At 49.3% G+C, this 17058-nt stretch overlaps 1 protein-coding gene across 2 annotated transcripts in view; it reads left to right on the top strand.

Moving 5' to 3' along the window:
- Window positions 1-16801, top strand: part of ADAM19 (ADAM metallopeptidase domain 19) — a 98640-nt gene extending 81839 nt beyond the window's left edge. Inside the window, exons 16-23 of one of the 2 annotated variants that reach the window (XM_025389279.1) lie at window positions 224-428; window positions 1835-1912; window positions 2023-2131; window positions 4132-4276; window positions 5405-5489; window positions 5792-6016; window positions 12204-12356; window positions 13144-16801. In XM_025389279.1, the coding sequence (XP_025245064.1) occupies window positions 224-428; window positions 1835-1912; window positions 2023-2131; window positions 4132-4276; window positions 5405-5489; window positions 5792-6016; window positions 12204-12356; window positions 13144-13197 (1054 nt within the window). In that variant the 3' untranslated portion in view covers window positions 13198-16801. Of the gene's footprint in view, window positions 1-223; window positions 429-1834; window positions 1913-2022; window positions 2132-4131; window positions 4277-5404; window positions 5490-5791; window positions 6017-12203; window positions 12522-13143 lie in introns of those variants that run through there. The other variant, XM_025389278.1, reaches the window with a different exon arrangement.
- Window positions 16802-17058: the final 257 nt, after the last annotated feature.

Raw genomic sequence — 17058 nt, 5'->3', positions numbered from 1 at the left:
TGAGGCCAGTTCTCTGGTCTGGATTTGCTCAGGGTCAAGGAGCCTGTTCTCTTCCCTTGGTGTCAGTCTACATGGAGTCTCTCCTGGTGAGTCTCCAAAGCACATGACTGCCCCACCACACACAAGCCCGCTGTCTTGGTCAGGGAAGGCTGAAGCTCTCTGGTGCTCCAGCTTTTCCTCTGCTCTGATTCCACCTCCTTCCCTCTCTGTCTCTTGTGCCCAGAGATGCGAAGTGTGGGAAGATCCAGTGTCAGAGCTCCGAGGCCCGGCCCCTGGAGTCCAACGCGGTGCCCATCGACACCACTATCATCATGAATGGGAGGCAGATCCAGTGCCGGGGCACCCACGTCTACCGAGGTCCTGAGGAGGAGGGTGACATGCTGGACCCAGGGCTGGTGATGACCGGAACCAAGTGTGGCTACAACCATGTGAGTCCCTTCCCCCAGCTCACCTAGGAGCTGGCTGCAGAGCAGAGTGATTGAGAAGTGACCTTCAAGGGAAGGATGCCTGGGCTCAGATGCCACCTCCCCAACCTCTGAGCCTCGGTGGCTCCCTTCATGAAGCATGTATAATGACAGCAGGCGCCCACCCCAGAGAATTGTCAGAAGGATTAAAGAAAATCATCCCGGTAAAGCACTTAGGTGGCCTAGCTAGTGCCACTTTCATTCTCATCGCTAATTATCATGGGAATTAAAAATGGACTAGGAGTTAGGGAAGCCTGAGCAAAATGATAGCAACTATCCCGTAGAGTCGATTCTGATAACGAAACTATGAAAAACATGAAGCATTTAGCATAGCACCTGGCACAGAATACTGTCACCATCATTATTTTTAAATATAATGTTAAAGGCCGGGCGCCGTGGCTCAAGCCTGTAATCCCAGCACTTTGGGAGGCCGAGACGGGCGAATCACGAGGTCAGGAGATCGAGACCATCCTGGCTAACACGGTGAAACCCCGTCTCTACTAAAAAATATAAAAAACTAGCTGGGCGAGGTGGCGGGCGCCTGTGGTCCCAGCTACTCGGGAGACTGAGGCAGGAGAATGGCGTAAACCCGGGAGGCGGAGCTTGCAGTGAGCTGAGATCTGGCCACTGCACTCCAGCCTGGATGACAGAGCCAGACTCCGTCTCAAAAAAAAAAAAAAAAAAAAAAATATATATATATATATATATATGTGTATATATATATACACACACACATATATAAAATGTTAAAATTGGTACATATTAATGACAAGTAATTAACATAATCAACATAATAGTCCTATAATATTATATTGTTAAATATGATACTTTAACAATATATTTGTTTTCTCCCTAATCACAAAAGTAATAGCAGAATTTAGCTGACTATTGTCCTGTCCTTAGCGTTTGTGGGCTGTTTTCCATTTTTCACTTTGATAGTTACCTGAAGTGGGCTGCCTTTTTGGGTCCTCATAATTTTTTTTTTTTTTTTGAGATGGAGTCTTGCTATGTTGCCCAGGCTGGAGTGCAGTGGTACAATCTCAGCTCACTGCAACCTCTGTCTCCTGGACTCAAGCAATTCTCCTGCCTCAGCCTCCCGAGTAGCTGGGATTACAGGCACAGGCCACCAGGCCCAGCTGATTTTTGTATTTTTAGTAGAGACAGAATTTCACCATGTTGGCCAGTCTGGTCTCGAACTCCTGACCACAGGTGATCCACCCACCTTGGCCTCCCAAAGTGCTGGGATTACGGGCATGAGCCGCCAGGCCGGGCCATGGGTCCTCATATGTTCCAAGTGCAAAATCTTGCCTCTTAACTCCCAACCAGCGTACCTCCCACTGCACTGATCATTTTATTTTCTCCCTGTGCAGATTTGCTTCGAGGGGCAGTGCAGGAACACCTCCTTCTTTGAAACTGAAGGCTGTGGGAAGAAGTGCAATGGCCACGGGGTGCGTGCTGGGTTCTGGCTGCTTTGTGTCATGGGGGCGTCATGAGGGCAGGCCCTGTGGGTGGTGATGCTCTCTGGGGTGCTGATGCCTCTACCCTTCCTTCACTCCAGGTCTGTAACAACAATCAGAATTGCCACTGCCTGCCGGGCTGGGCCCCGCCCTTCTGCAACACACCGGGCCACGGGGGCAGCATCGACAGTGGGCCCATGCCCCCTGAGAGTGAGTGCCAGCCCTGCTGGGGCCACTGCCCGCTTTTGTGAGAAGAGCAGGTGTCAGGGGCAGGTGGCATGTTGCAGAGCATCCACACTGAGTCAGCTTCATTGTCCTGATTTTGCAGAGGAAATCAGGATAAAGAGAGACCAAGAGAGAGGAGCGACTGCCCGTAGTGTGGTGTGGGGTCACGGTTCAGTCTCTCTTCTCCCATCCTTTCTACTGAGGAGGGGGAGCCTGCTTAGTAGAGTGAGAGTAAGAGAGACTGTAGGTCATTGAATGTTCCCATTCTTTTTAGGGAACGTGGTGACTATTTCTTTTTGGGCACTTAAAAATCATCATGAACCTGGGACACATTATGGTGGTTTAGATTTCCTCTAATGGACACAAGTTAAAATGGGGAACCAGACTCTCAGAAAAGTTTTGTAGTATTTTAGTGGATCTCTCAAGGATTCTAGCACTGTGGTTTCTAAAGATTTAAAAAAATAATAATAACAAAGAACTTAAAAAAAAAAAGCACCAAAATCTTTCAAGGAAGAAACCCCAATATGTAAAACTGATAAAAGCAGTATTTTGTTAGTACAAATATATTCTGTATATTTACATTAACCACTTGAGAGAATATTGGGGTAGTTTTGATGAAACCAAATGTTAAGTTATGGATTATGGGTGAGAGGTCTAGTCTTAAATCTGTCTGAGTCTTTTTGCTTCTTTGTTCATTTTTTTTTTTTTTTTTTTTTTTTTTTTGGGTAGGGCACGGTAGCTCACGCCTGTAATCCCAGCACTTTGGGAGGCTGAGGCGGGCAGATCACAAGGTCAGGAGATCGAGACCATCCTGGCTAACACGGTGAAACCCCGTCTCTACTAAAAATACAAAAAATTAGTCAGGCGTGGTGGCGGGCGCCTGTAGTCCCAGCTACTCGGGAGGCTGAGGCAAGAGAATGGCGTGAACCCGGGAGGCGGAGCTTGCAGTGAGCCGAGATGGCACCTGGGCAACAGAGCAAGACTCCATCTCAGAAAAAAAAAAAAAAAACCAAAAAACCTTTTTTTTTTTTTTTTGAAAGGGAGTCTCGCTCTGTCACCCTGGCTGGAGTGCGGTGGTGTGATCACGACTCACTGCAACCTCCGCCTCCCGGGTTCAAGCGATTCTTCTGCTTCAGCCACCTGAGTAGCTGGGATTACAGGTGCCTGCCACCACATCTGGGTAATTTTTGTATTTTTAGTAGAGATGGGATTTCACAGTGTTGGCCAGGCTGGTCTCGAACACCTGACCTCAAGTGATCCGCCCACCTCAGCCTCTCAAAGCTCTCAAAGCATGAGCCAGCACGCCTGGCCAAGTCTTTTTGTATTTTGTGTTGGTTCCTTTGTGTTCAGGAAAATCATGATTCAGGCTAAAAACTAGTGGCAAATTGTAACAGAGCTTGAACTGCTTGCCTGAAAAGGGACTCTCTTCAATTAAGTAGAAGTGGCTATAGAAGCTTTGTATTGTAGAATCTGTGCAAAACAAGTTGACTTGGCTCTTTGAGCTAACATTAGTGATTTCCCAGTGGTACATAATGTGTGTGGTTTTTTTTTGAAACGGAGTCTCACTCTGTTGCCAGCTGGAGTGCAGTGGCACAATCTCTGCTCACTGCAACCTCCGCCTCCCAGGTTCAAGCGATTCTCTTGCCTCAGCCTCCTGAGTAGCTGGGACTACAAGCGAGTGCCACCACGCCCAGCTAATTTTTGTATTTTTAGTAGAGATGAGGTTTCACCGTGTTGGCCAGGATGGTCTTGACCTCTTGACCTTGTGATCCGCTCACCATGGCCTCCCAAAGTGCTGGGATTACAGGTGTGAGCCACTGTGCCCGGCCCATAATGTGTGTTTTAATTATAATATGTAAGTTAAAGTAAGTAATACAAATTAAATGCAAATCAAATGCCTGAAGAAGAAGCAGGAATACCTATTTTGAAATCTGCTGTAGCCCAGACAGCTTCTAAATCTCCCACTTGGGTTCTGTTTCTGGAAGGTGTGGGTCCTGTGGTAGCTGGAGTGTTGGTGGCCATCTTCGTGCTGGCGGTCTTCATGCTGATGTACTACTGCTGCAGACAGAACAACAAACTAGGCCAACTCAAGCCCTCAGCTCTCCCTTCCAAGCTGAGGCAACAGTTCTGGTATGACAGGGTTCCATGGAGGACTCAGGGTCAATTTATGGGTCACAAAGGTCTCCATCAATGGTACTTAGCAGAAGTGTTGGTGACAGTGGATCTAATTCAGGGAAGACAAATGCAAGGAACACGCTGCCCTCTCCCCTGCTGTGACTGTGACAGGCATTACTAGTTGATCTTATTGTAAGTACTCTACTGATTCTGGTCATCACTCCTGAGTTCTTCTCAGCAGAATATCCCCAACCAAATCAAGCTGAAATATAAAATAAAATCTATTTGCCGTCCTTTATCTACTTGATTTGTTCCCCATGTTATTTTTTTATTTATTTATTTTTGAGATGAAGTTTCGCTCTTGTTGCCCAGGCTGGAATGCAGTGGCGCAATCTTGGTTCACTGCAACCTCTGTCTCCTGGGTTCAAGCGATTCTCCTGCCTCAGCCTCTTGAGTAGCTGAGACTACAGGTGCGTGCCACCATACCCAGCTAATTTTTTGTATTTTTAGTAGAGATGGGGTTTCACCATGTTGGCCAGGCTGGTCTCAAACTCCTGACCTCAGGTGATCTGCCCGCTTCAGCCTCCTAAAATGCTGGGATTACAGGCGTGAGCCACCATGCCTGGCCCCCTCTTTGTCTTTTTAACCACTGTTGCTTTAAAGTTTGTTTCATCTGATATAAGAATAGCTACTCCTGCTCGCTTTTGGTGTCCATTTAAAAAGTGATTTATTATTTTGGATATGGAAGATGTACAGTCTCTGAATCACCTATTAAATAATGCTTGTTCTGGAGGGGATTTTAAGTCCTAGGGTCTGTGGGTCTGTGCCTGATTGGGATTGGTTGATGGCTCGTGACACCCTTGTGTCTCCTCAGAGGGGAAGGATCTTAAAAGGGTGAAGAGAAGGTGTGGAGAGAGCTCTGCTTTGTATAAGGCCAACTCTGTTTCCTTGAGAGTTCTCCATTGGCCACACGTTTCCCTACTTAGGAAGACGTGGTTTGAGAAGACCAATCCCACTCCCTCCAGAGCAGACTTGGGGAAGATTTAGCTGCTTGCTGGCCCTGCTTGCGTCAAAGGGAACTCAGCCACTGTCCCCTGCTGAACATCTGCCCCTTTCTTCTCCTCCCCCATTTCTTGTTTCTAGTTGTCCCTTCAGGGTGTCTCAGAACAGCGGGACTGGTCATGCCAACCCAACTTTCAAGCTGCAGACGCCCCAGGGCAAGCGAAAGGTAAGAGCTTTGCACCACTGAACTTGGCTACTTTATCCCTCACGGTCATGCTGTATTTTTCTAAGAGCCTCTGTGGGCCCATGGATTGGTAATAAAAGCCCTTTTATTGGCTGGAGAGACATGTTATTTGGTTCTGACTTCCCCTAATGACTTTAAAGATTGCATCTGACCTCTGGGATCCTCGGGCGGTTGATAGATGGGTGTGTCTGTTCTCCCTTTGGGCTCTGGTTTATCTCAAAGAGACACACAAGGGCAGCCCGAGTGATTTCTTGTCTCAGGTGTTCCTTGACTTGTGCATACAGGTAATCAACACTCCTGAAATCCTGCGGAAGCCCTCCCAGCCTCCTCCCCGGCCCCCCCCAGATTATCTGCGCGGTGGGTCCCCACCTGCACCACTGCCAGCACACCTGAGCAGGGCCGCCAGGAACTCCCCAGGGCCCGGGTCTCAAATAGAGAGGACGGAGTCATCCAGGAGGCCTCCTCCAAGCCGGCCAATTCCCCCCGCACCAAACTGCATCCTTTCCCAGGTAAGTGGATTGTCAGCAGCCTTGGGCTGGGAACATTGCTTTTAAGGCCATTTTCACTGGGTAATGGCAAAGGTGGGGAAGGTGAAACTTGTGGGGTCATGAGCTGACTGCCTTTTCTGCAATTCGGTCAATATGGGAGCACACAGCGGATTAGAGCAATTAACATGGGGAAACAGACTCTCCAGGCAGCTCCTAAACCACGTGGCATTTTCTCCCGGGTTGGCCTATTTTATGACAAGCCACTACCCACCTTCCACCCCAAATGAACTTCTGTCACTTCCCCATGCTCGTCTGCCTGCTAGATCTTTGCCACTGCTGCTTGTTCTCCCTGATACACTCCTTCTGCCTTGGCGGGACCAGCTCCTGCTCGTCCTCAGATCTGCTCCTAGATGCCGCTTCTCCCGGGAAGCCTACTCTGATTCCTCAAGTCTGAGGCTGATGGGACTGTACTTTTCTCACCAGAGTACACTTCCCACCAAATTGTACCTGTTGGTACCTTCTACTGATTGGAAGGTCTTACCCAGGGATGTGCCCTGATGCCTTGCCCATCCCAAGGGGCAGGTGCCTCTGGGAGGTGAGAGTGGGGTTCAGATTCTCTGCCCCCAGGCCTGGTGCTCATGGAAGCAGAGCCTGCCCAGCAGCCTGTTCCCACTGCGTGTGTGTGCTCTGATGGCTCCGACCACACCTTCTGCAGGAGATCCCCCGTGCAGACACAGGTGTTTCCTGGGTGGCGGCTGGGCGGGTTGCCTTCCGGAACTGGCCTGTGTGTTTTGGGGGTGACCTCTCAACTGAGACTGCTTTCCTTTCCTTGGGTGTGGTCCGGAGGGGTCCATGCAACCCAAGCTGTCTCTGACCCTAAGGACTCTGGGGTTGGCTGCAGGCTTTGGAGGGTCCTTAGGATGTGTGGCAGTGGGACAGTTTGGGAGAGCTGAGGGCATCCATTCTGTTTCTCTGCTGTGAAACAGCTGCTCTCCCTTTTGTGTGGGGCCGCGGTAGAATGGAGAAATCTGTGCAGAAAGAGAGAGGGAAGATTGACAAGGAGAGAGAGGGAAGGAGGAAAGGAAAAAAGCAAGAGAGGGGAGGAGTGGAGAGAGAGAGGTGGAGAGTGTAGTCGTGTGCTGGGGGTGCTCTAACAGAGTACTGCACACTGGCTGACTTCAAAACAGACACCTATTTTCTCACAGTTCTGGAGGCTAGGAGTCCAAGGTCAAGGTGCTGGCAGGGTTGACTTCTGAAGCCTCTCTCAGTGGCTTGCAGGTGGCCGCCCTCTTGCTGAGTTCTCACGTGGCCTTTCCTATGCACTCCTGCCTCCCTGGTGTCTCTGTGTGGCCAACTGTCCTCTTATGAGAACACCAGATTGGATTAGGTGGCCTCATTCTACCCTAATCACCTTTTTAAAGACCTTATCTCTAAATACGGCCACATTCTGAGGTACTCAGGGTTAAGGGTTCAGCATATGATTTTTTTTTTAAGTGATGAGTGCACAGTTCAGTCCCTAACAGAGAGATGAAAGAAAGGGAGAAAGCAGGCGTGTAGAGACTTGGGGTTACGGGAGAGCAGGGGTGCCAGCGGAGGGAGGAGGGAGTGGGTCGGACTAGCAGTCCACTCAGACTATTGTTCCGAAAAACCCACACTAGAGGCGTGTTCAGAGAACACGGGGCCAGCCTCACCCCTGTCACCCCGAGGTGCTGAGCCCTAGGTCAGGAGGGGTCAGGGACAGTGGGGACCCAGCTGTGTGTTAAGTGGTGGAGGCTGCGTGTACCCTGTGCCTGCGTTTCTGGGGCTGCTGGCAGGAGTCCCGGGTGCAGGAAGCTGCCCAGCCAGTGGCAGGTGCCCCAAAACACAGCTAGCTCCCAAGCACAGCTTCTCCTGGGCCTCAGGGCCCAGTTGGGGGTCTCTCTACAAGCGAACAGTGGGAGGCAGCTGCTCTGAGTGGGGGCTGCCACCTACCTTCTCACAGCCATTCCAAGAAGGGAGTTGCCGCAGCCTTCATTTCTCTTGGAGGTTGCGGGGCCTCACAGGGTTGAAGGGACTTGCCTGACATTGCGCAGTTGTGAGTGGAGGAGCTAGGGCTTAAACCCAGGTCTCACCCAGCTGAGCGAGACAGCCTCCTGCCCTGGGGCCGCTCACAGTCTCCAGTCTGCCATCAGAGATTCCCCACTTCCTAGCTGGGGGACATGGACGCCCTGGAGAAGTGATGGATGAAACCTCAGCACTTCTTCAGTTCTGCTGTTCTCAACCGGCTTATGCACCTGCACTCTGGGCCAGGGGATGGCGAGGAAGGCAGATGGCAGCTTTGCCTCCAGGAGCTCGCATTCTGCTGGGGCAGCGACTGCAGGATACGTGTCACTGCAACAGCGATACATGCTGGGAAGGAGAGGCTCAGGGTGCTCAGAAGAGTAACAAGGGGATTTGACCTAGTCTGGGAAATCCAGGAAGGTTTCCCTGAGGAGGTGACATTTGAGCTGAGACATGAAGGAGGAACAGGGCTTAACCAGGCTGTGAGGGCAAGTGATGAAGGAGCTTTCCTGGTCCCAGGACCCACTAGTAGGGAGGCTCTGTCATGGGAGAGGGCCCTGCGGGTTGAAGGAACTTAAAGTTTTGTGTTCTTGGGGCCCAAGGAGCTATGAGATGAGGCTGGAAAGCCAGGAGGAGCCCAACTATGCCCAGGCCACATGGCCTTGGTCAGGACTTTGGTCTGTATTCCATAGAAAGAGGACAGTGGTGACATGATGCAATTCTCTATTGACAAGGATTGATCGCTGTTTGGGATATCTTTAGGCAGGAGGGAGGTGTAGTTCCTGCAAGGGGCCCATAGATGCTTCTGAAGCTGTTAATCTACTGTTTGACCTGCATGAGGATTACTTGGTGTATTCACGTTGTGATAATTCATCTAGTTGTATATTTATGATTTGTTCACCTTTTTCTGTGTATATTATATTTGAATTTTTAAAATAGTTTTAAAAAATGAAAGTCACTCTAGAAGCAAATGGGTGTCCTAGTTAGAAGATTGAAAGGTTGTCCTGAAGAAAGATGGTAAAAGCTCGGAGCAGGGAGTAGGCAGGGCTCATGGAGTGAAGCTGATAAGAAATGTGCAGAAGAGAAAATAGACAGGACTTGAGGATCCATTGCAAACAGGGCTTGGCAGGGAATGACGCCCCGTGTCAGGCTTGTGCAGTCTGATTCAGTGAGATGCCGTCCCTTGTGGTGGAAGGGAGCGTGGGCCAGAGTAGCTGAGGGACTGTTACTGCTTTAGAAAAAGGAAAACAGTGCGGGGCGAGCGCCCTGGTAGGGCTGAGTCGGATCATCACAGATGTGGCCTCTGGCTGGTTGCTGTGCTGGGAGGCCCAGCGCTGACATGCTGACGAGGCTCCTGCCCAAACACCAGCCCCTCAGTGGCTCATTGGCACAGCTCCTTGGGAGCACAGCCTTTACCAGTTGCAACCTGACATCTGCACCCAGCTGTCATCTGCCCCAGAAGTTCTCTATCCTGGCTTCCAGCAACCACTGCAACTTGGCAGCTATTCTGGGCTGGGGAAAGTGGTGGTGAAGGGGGCGGGTTGCATTGTCCTTCTACGTGGAGCTGAAGAACATGGATGGCTTTTTGGCCCTAAGAATTTGCTTTACTTTCTGATGCCGCGAAGCTTCTTGGGGAAAATCTCGGCTCTTTGTGTTATTCCTGGCCTTTCTACATGCTTGCCTTTTGTCCACTTTAATATGTGGTAGTGACCCTCTCGAGAAGGGAAGGAAGTCAAGGAGAGCAGGCACTGGAACACCCATCTATGCAGTTGGCTTCCCCTTAAACCCCAACAGCTTGGGGGCCTGCGGGTGGCACCATCATTCTTTCCCCCTGAAAAAAAACATGGATCAATTAATATGTGTTGAGCACCTACCGTATGCTAGGCACACTGTTCTGAAAGCCGAAGATGTATCAGTGAACCAAACAGATGGAGACCCCACCCTGCTTCAACTCTAGAGGGGGATGGAGAGACAGAAAGTAAAACTCAACTTGATAAGTAACTAAATTATATATGTTGGAAGGCGGGCAGTGATATGAAAAGAAAAGAAGAGATATGTTAGGATACAAAGGTCAGGGAATGTCAGGGTGGGGCTGTTGTAATTTTAAATAAGGTAGTCAGGGCAAAGCCTTGTGGAGATGGTGAGAACATGAAGGTAATAGTAACACAGCAAGGACAGAATCCATGAAATGTGCCACACACATAGACAACCAACATGAACAAAATGTAGCTGCTTCTTTGTTTAAATTTTGTTTTAATCTAAACAGGCAACACAGATACATGCTCTCGTTAAAAAAAAAAAAATGGAATGTTCGAGGGCTGGGCACGGTGGCTCTTGCCTGTAATCCCAGCACTTTGGGAGGCTGAGGCAGGCAGATCACCTGAGGTCAGAGTTCGAGACCAGCCTGACCAACATGGTGAAACCCCGTCTCTACTAAAAACACAAAAATTAGCCAGGCATGGTGGTGGGCCCCTGTAATCCCAACTACTCAGGAGGCTGAGGCAAGAGAATCGTTTCAATTCGGGAGGCAGAGGTTGCAGTAAGCTGAGATTGTGCCATTGCAATCCAGCCTGGGGGACAGAGCAAGACTCCATCTCAAAAAAAAAAAAAAAAGGAATGTTCACCTGGACCACACCCCTCCCCTCTTGCACCCCATCCCAGCATAATCGCTTTTCAATTTGGTCCGTATCCTTCCTTTTTTTCTGTTTATAGACATTTCTAGTAGGTGGTGAGCATGGTGACTTATTTTATGTCAGCTATCCTCCCCAGCTTGTTTGTTCCACCTGACAACTCTTGAACATCTCCCCACGCCAGCCCCTGTCAACCTACTTCATTCTTTTTAAGTGATATGTCATCTGTCACTTTATAATTTTAGTTATTTTTCTGCTGATGAAATTTTGCTTATTTATGGTTTCTTTGCTGTTACAAATAGTGCTGCAAGGAACAGATTTGTTACGTAGGTATACACATGCCATAGTGGTTTACTGCACCCATCAATCCGCCATCTACATTAGGTATTTCTCCTAATGCGATCACTCCCCTAGCCCCCCACCATCCAACAGGCCCCGGTGTGTAATGTTCCCCTCCCTGTGTCCATGTGTTCTCATTTCATGTTCAACTCCCACTTATGAGTGAGAACGTGCAGTGTTTGGTTTTCTGTTCTTGTGTTATTTTGCTGAGAATGATGGTTTCCAGCATCATCCATGTCCCTGTAAAGGACAGAACTCATCCTTTTTTATGGCTGCATAGTATTCCATGGTGTATATGTGCTACGTTTTCTTTATCCAGTTTATCACTGATGGGCATTTGGGTTGGTTCCAAGTCTTTGCTGTTGTGAATAATGCCACAATAAACATACGTGTGCATGTGTCTTTATAGTAGAATGATTTATAATCCTTTGGGTATATACCCAGTAATGGGATTGCTGAATCAAATGGCATTTCTAGTTCTAGATCCCCCCTATTTAATAATGATGCTGGGAAAGCTGGCTAGCCATATGCAGAAAGCTGAAACTGGATCCATTCCTTTCATCTTATACAAAAATTAATTCAAGATGGATTAAAGACTTAAATGTAATACCTAAAACTATAAAAACCCTATAAGAAAACCTAGGCAATACCATTGAGGACATAGGCATGGGCAAAGACTTCATGACTAAAACACCAAAAGCAATGGCAACAAAAGCCAAAATAGACAAATGGGATCTGATTGAACTAAAGAGCTTCTGCACAGCAAAAGAAACTATCATCAGAGTGAACAGACAACCTAGAGAATGGGAGAAAATTTTTGCCATCTATTCATCTGATAAAGGGCTAATATCCCCAATCTACAAAGAACTTAAACAGATTTACAAGAAACAAACAACCCTATCAAAAAGTGGGTGAAGGATATGAACAGACACTTCTCAAAAGAAGACATTTATGCAGCCAACAAACAGATGAAAAAAAGCTCATCATCACTGGTTATTTGTCCTTTCATTAGATACTGCCAGCTTGCTCTCCTGACTTCCTCTTGAGAAGATAAACACATTATACATACAGTTTCTTTCTAAATGGGACCATACAGTATATAACCTTTTCCTATCTGATTTTGACCCATAAGATAGCAGGGATATTTTCTTTCAAACAGGCCTCTGGCCTTCAAGTGAGGCTTGTTGCTTTCTCTCCAGGACTTCTCCAGGCCTCGGCCGCCCCAGAAGGCACTCCCGGCGAACCCAGTGCCAGGCCGCAGGAGCCTCCCCAGGCCAGGGGGTGCATCCCCACTGCGGACCCCTGGTGCTGGCCCTCAGCACTCCCGGCCTTTGGCAGCACCTGCCCCAAAGGTGAGTCCATGGGAAGCCCCGAAAGTGAAAGCTGGTACCAGAGGGCTCCAGGGGGGCAGGTGTAGAGTTGAGAAAACGAAGCAATTCATGCTTCTTGTGGTCTGGACTGAACTTCCAGAACAAAAGCCAAGGGCAAAACATTCATGTTTCTTGGTGCCTGCTTGACTGTGGAGTTTTGGCTTCATGTGAAAGTTGATGCTTAGAATCCCGAGCTGCGGTGGCTTCAGTCCTGCCCCTGCATGTGACCTGCAGAGGGACCCTGAGCAAGTCCCTCTTGAGTCTTTTTCCTCATTTGTACAGAGGCAATGATGGGCAGTAGTACCAGCCCCATCAGGTTGCTGTGAAGGGCAAGGCAGTGCGTTAGTAGAAGCCACCTGGCCTGCAGGAGGCTGTGCACACTTGGCCCCTCCTCGTACCTCTTCTCTGTGGCTAACAGTCTCAGTTTGCCAGTCTTGGGAGTTGGGTCAGAAAGGGATGTGGTGAAGAAGCTGGCTGACCACCCTGTATTCCCATGAGGCACCGGGAAAACTATGGGCTGTGCTGCTGCCTTAGCAGAGAAGGAAAGAGGGAGGGGTGACTGGTTAGTTTGAGACAGTGGCACCCACCACACCCCTCCCTGCAGGACTGATGGTCTGGGTGAGCGGACACACGGATGCACTTCACAAGAAGCCTTTGTTCTCAGTGGGTGGTCCACCCCTTCTTGTAAAATCAGGAGGATGACTCCCCCTTGATCCCACTGATTAGCATCAAGCTGATGTCTCTCTCCCTCCCTTCTTTTTCTTCCCAGTTTCCAGAATACAGATCACAGAGGGCTGGAGGGATGATTAGCTCGAAAATCTAGACCTGTCCAGGGGGCTTCTCCCTTTCCTCGAGCTCTCTGGACACTGCAGAGGACGCATGGCCATGGAACCCTGAAGAAGCATGTCTGGCCGCCGCCTCTGATCTCCTCCCACCCTCCTCCAGGAACCTCCACATCTCCAAAAATCTCCTTGTTGACTCAGTGCCTCCTCGGCTTCCTTGGAAGCCCAGAGGGACTACGATCCAATGGCTTCTAGGTGTTGTTTTGTGCAATATACAGCCCCAGGTAGGGAGGGGAGAGGAGAGGAGGGTGAATGGCAGCTTCTCCTCCAGACTCCTAGCCCCGAGGTGCTGATAGAGATGATCAAGGCTGGCAAGCCCCTCAGGCCAGCTCATCCATTCACTCCTGGGGTGTAGGGCACGCAAAAGAGCTTCCCATTGCTTCTGCTCTCCTCAGAGGTCCCGGGCTGGACAGAGGCTGGTACTTACCCACTCCTTTTAGCTTTTAGGGATTAAAGAAGGGTCAAGCCAGCCACTGCTGTGGCTCTGTCCAGGGCTTGGTTGAGGGAACGGCTTCTGGCTGTATGGCTGCATGTGATAAGCCAAGTCCCCTCCCACCTCTCCCCAAACGCCTGCATCCCCATATTCACACGGGTCACTCTGACTCAGACAGGTACTATTCATAGGCAGTGTAGACAGCAAGAGGAGCCCGGGCTTGGGCTTCCTCTGAGTCGTGATGCCAAAGGTTGCGACTCCTGACTCTGGATAATTTTTAGTTGCTTTTTGTTTTTTCTGCTGCACTTTCCCGGTGCCCCATGTTTTTATCTCTTCCTTCCCCTCTCATTCCCCTTCTAAGTGTGGTGCTTTGGTGGGCAAACCCTCAGCAGTCCTGACCTTCTGGTGAACAGGTGCTTGTGACCTACAAGTCAGAGTCCTCTGTCACAGTCGGCCACTGGATTTCCCGCGTTGGCTCTCAGGAGTGTGACCAGAGTAGACTTGGGGCATGGCCATGTGGTCATATGTTTATTTTTCATTGTGTTTTGTGACCTCAGCAGGGTGGGGGTCTTCCTCCGTAACTCTCTGAGCTAAATCTAGTGAGGTCCCCCATTAGGAAGCCCAGCTATTTACAAAGTACACACGAGGGAGCCAGCCTGCCCTAGTGGCTGGTCATTGACTTCGGGCTGGACCGTTGCCTTCTGAGCAGAGAACGGACCCATTTCTGGGAGCTGCCTGAGATCACTGGAGGAGGCAGCCAGCAGCAGCTGGGCTGGAACAGTCAGAGCTGGGAGCCTCTTCCTCAGCTCAGCTTTTTGTCATTCACTGCCTTTTGTTCTCTCTCTGGTCACTGCCCTTACCTGACCCTCACAGAAAGAGAGCTCTGAGCAGGTGAGGGGCTCTGCGGGGGCTCCTGTCTTCCCCGCAGCAGGGAGGGAGGGCCACGTGGTGCTGTGCTAGACAGAACGGTTTTTGCAAAGCGCCTGGAGATGTTTTCTGGGAGATTGACTCCCACCCCACAAAGGTGCTGGGTAGTTCTCTGGACAGGAGCTGGCTTGACTCTCACTCCTCTGAGGCTTTTCTGGGGCCTCCTCCTGTCCTGCCATGAGCAATTGTTTGCTCTTGAAAACCTCACTGCAAGGCTGAGGCTGAGCTTCTGATTCACCACTCCAGGGCCTCCTTAGAGTTCTCTGCATACAATAGGTGCTTCTTGGATGTTCTTGGGTTTGGAAATAAGTGGAAAATACGGGCTGTATCCCTGGGGGAAAAGCCTGGGTTGGGTTTAGAAAGATCTCAGGAAAATGAGTTTCTCTTCCCTCAGGGTGGCGGTGATACAGGTTCCCCATCTCCCTGCCGTGGGCCATCCTTGCTCCTGAGATCCATTCCCCACCTTTCCTGTGGCCCGATTAAGTCAGGAGACAATCTTTTATTTAAATGTGCCACCCTCTGCCTCAAGGCTTTGGTTCCTGGAAAGTAAAGGTGAAAACATCCCCCCTAACCCCCCTGCAAAACAAACAAGCAACATCCTCAAAACCCAACCCCATGCCTTGCAGAGGTTCCCGTGGCTTCTCCAGCCTTTCTCCCTCACATCAGGAGGTAGATGGCTCTGAAGTGGCAGCGCGTGATCCGGCTGAACCTGCAGTCCACCCTCCCTGGAACCACACCAGAAAGAGGCCTGGGTTGTTGTTTTCTTGCTTTTTGTTTTGTTTTATTATTTTCATATCACCTCCATCCCATAAAGTTGTACTGTGAACTAGAAGATGGTGGAATGTTTTGGAATTTGATAGACTTTCGGCAACCAGTTCTACTGATGCTTCTTCACTCCTGGCTCTGTTGAGGAAGGCTGCCCAGGAGGAAGACTGGCCATTGTGCATCCCCTTTTCTCTCCAATGCCCAGTATGGTGTTTTGAGGTGTCAAATACAAATAAATCTGGGCTTAGGGAAGGAGAGACCTTATTCCAAAGCATGATTGCAGAAGGGGAAAGGGAATATTGCAAAGAGGAGAGGAAGGGGCCTTAGGGGAATTGTGACAAGGCTCAGACCCACCGATGGCAAGATCTGCAAGTGTCTCAAAGCCCAGGCAGAAAAGGCCTTTTCTTTTATTGGAAGAATTAACATGGCTAGAAAGAGCCACGTTCAGGGAATGACTTTGTGCCCAGCCTTTGTTTTTTTTTTCCAGGGGAGGGGCTGTTTGCTGGCTCAGGCTGAGGGTGGGCCAAAGTCCAGGGTTGGTGGGGAGGAGGGAAACTTAACTCAAGTTTGGGTTAGTGAGTTACAAGTTCTTTGTGCAGATGGAGATGTAGGCAAATCTTTTTAAAAGTGAAATTAACCTTCTGCTAGTTTTACAACCCAATAATTTTTTTTTTTTTTTTACAGGCCTTGGAGCCATCTCTAAAACAAACCTCAAGGGATTTAGTGCCCTATCTCCCTGTCTCTGTAGAAGCTTTAGCCTGGGCACCTGGCTCCATCTTGTAACTGCCTGCTAGCCATAGGTTCCTCTCTGCCTTGCTGGCTTCTCCCTATAAAAGTAAAGCCCTTTTCTGCCCCAGCTCTGAGACACTTGCAGATCTTAAGGTCTGAGACTTGCTGATTTTCTGGTTGGAGAGTTTTTTGTACTGCCATAGTCCCTTCCCCGTGAAGCAATAGCCCCTCACTACCTCCTGCAATATGCCTTTCCAATAAAGTCGCTCCCTGCCTACTTCCTAATTTATTCCTATTTGACAGAAGGTATGGAAGACTTGCAATTTGAAAACTGGGGACCAGTTCCAAAGTCAGTCATCGTGTTAACCACGTGTATAACAGCTCTGCTGGACGCCCAAGAAAGCCATGGGAACACCAACTGGAAAGGTCCCCTTCCCAAGGGAAGCCTGCGAAGGAGAGGTTCTGTAGAATCCAAGCCCACACTTCCAAAGTCACCCCCCACACGTCCTCTCACACCGTCCACTGTGCGTCCGTATGTGTCTGGGATCCAGGGCAATGTGAATTTTCTTTTTATTTGGGAGATTGTTCACGGAAAACAGATCTTCTCTCTTGTCCACCTATTAATTGTTTACAATATTTGTACATCTATGCAAAATACTTGAATGGGCCATGGTGCCTTTTTTCCTTGTTTGTATTTAATTAAAATGAATCGTTTGTCATTTGCAATGTTATCTGGTTTGGCAACTCTTTATTGCGTGTTTGTTGTAATGTCCTGCTGCTCAGATTAGATAAGATTCATGATGTGGACTCCAGAAAGAGTTCCCACAAGGACCATGAGTTCAGCCTATAAAGCCATCATGGTGGACCCGGAGCCACAGCAAAGCCTGTGTTTTCCTATGACCAGTAGAGGGGGCTGTTTGTCTTTGCACCTGGACGCAGGCTGCTTATTAAATCCTGAGATTCTTCGATGTTTCTTCTCATCCTACAC

Source organism: Theropithecus gelada, chromosome 6 (assembly GCF_003255815.1).
Source record: "Theropithecus gelada isolate Dixy chromosome 6, Tgel_1.0, whole genome shotgun sequence".
NCBI classification, from domain to species: Eukaryota; Metazoa; Chordata; class Mammalia; order Primates; family Cercopithecidae; genus Theropithecus; species Theropithecus gelada.
This window is presented reverse-complemented; position numbering and strand designations above follow the sequence as displayed.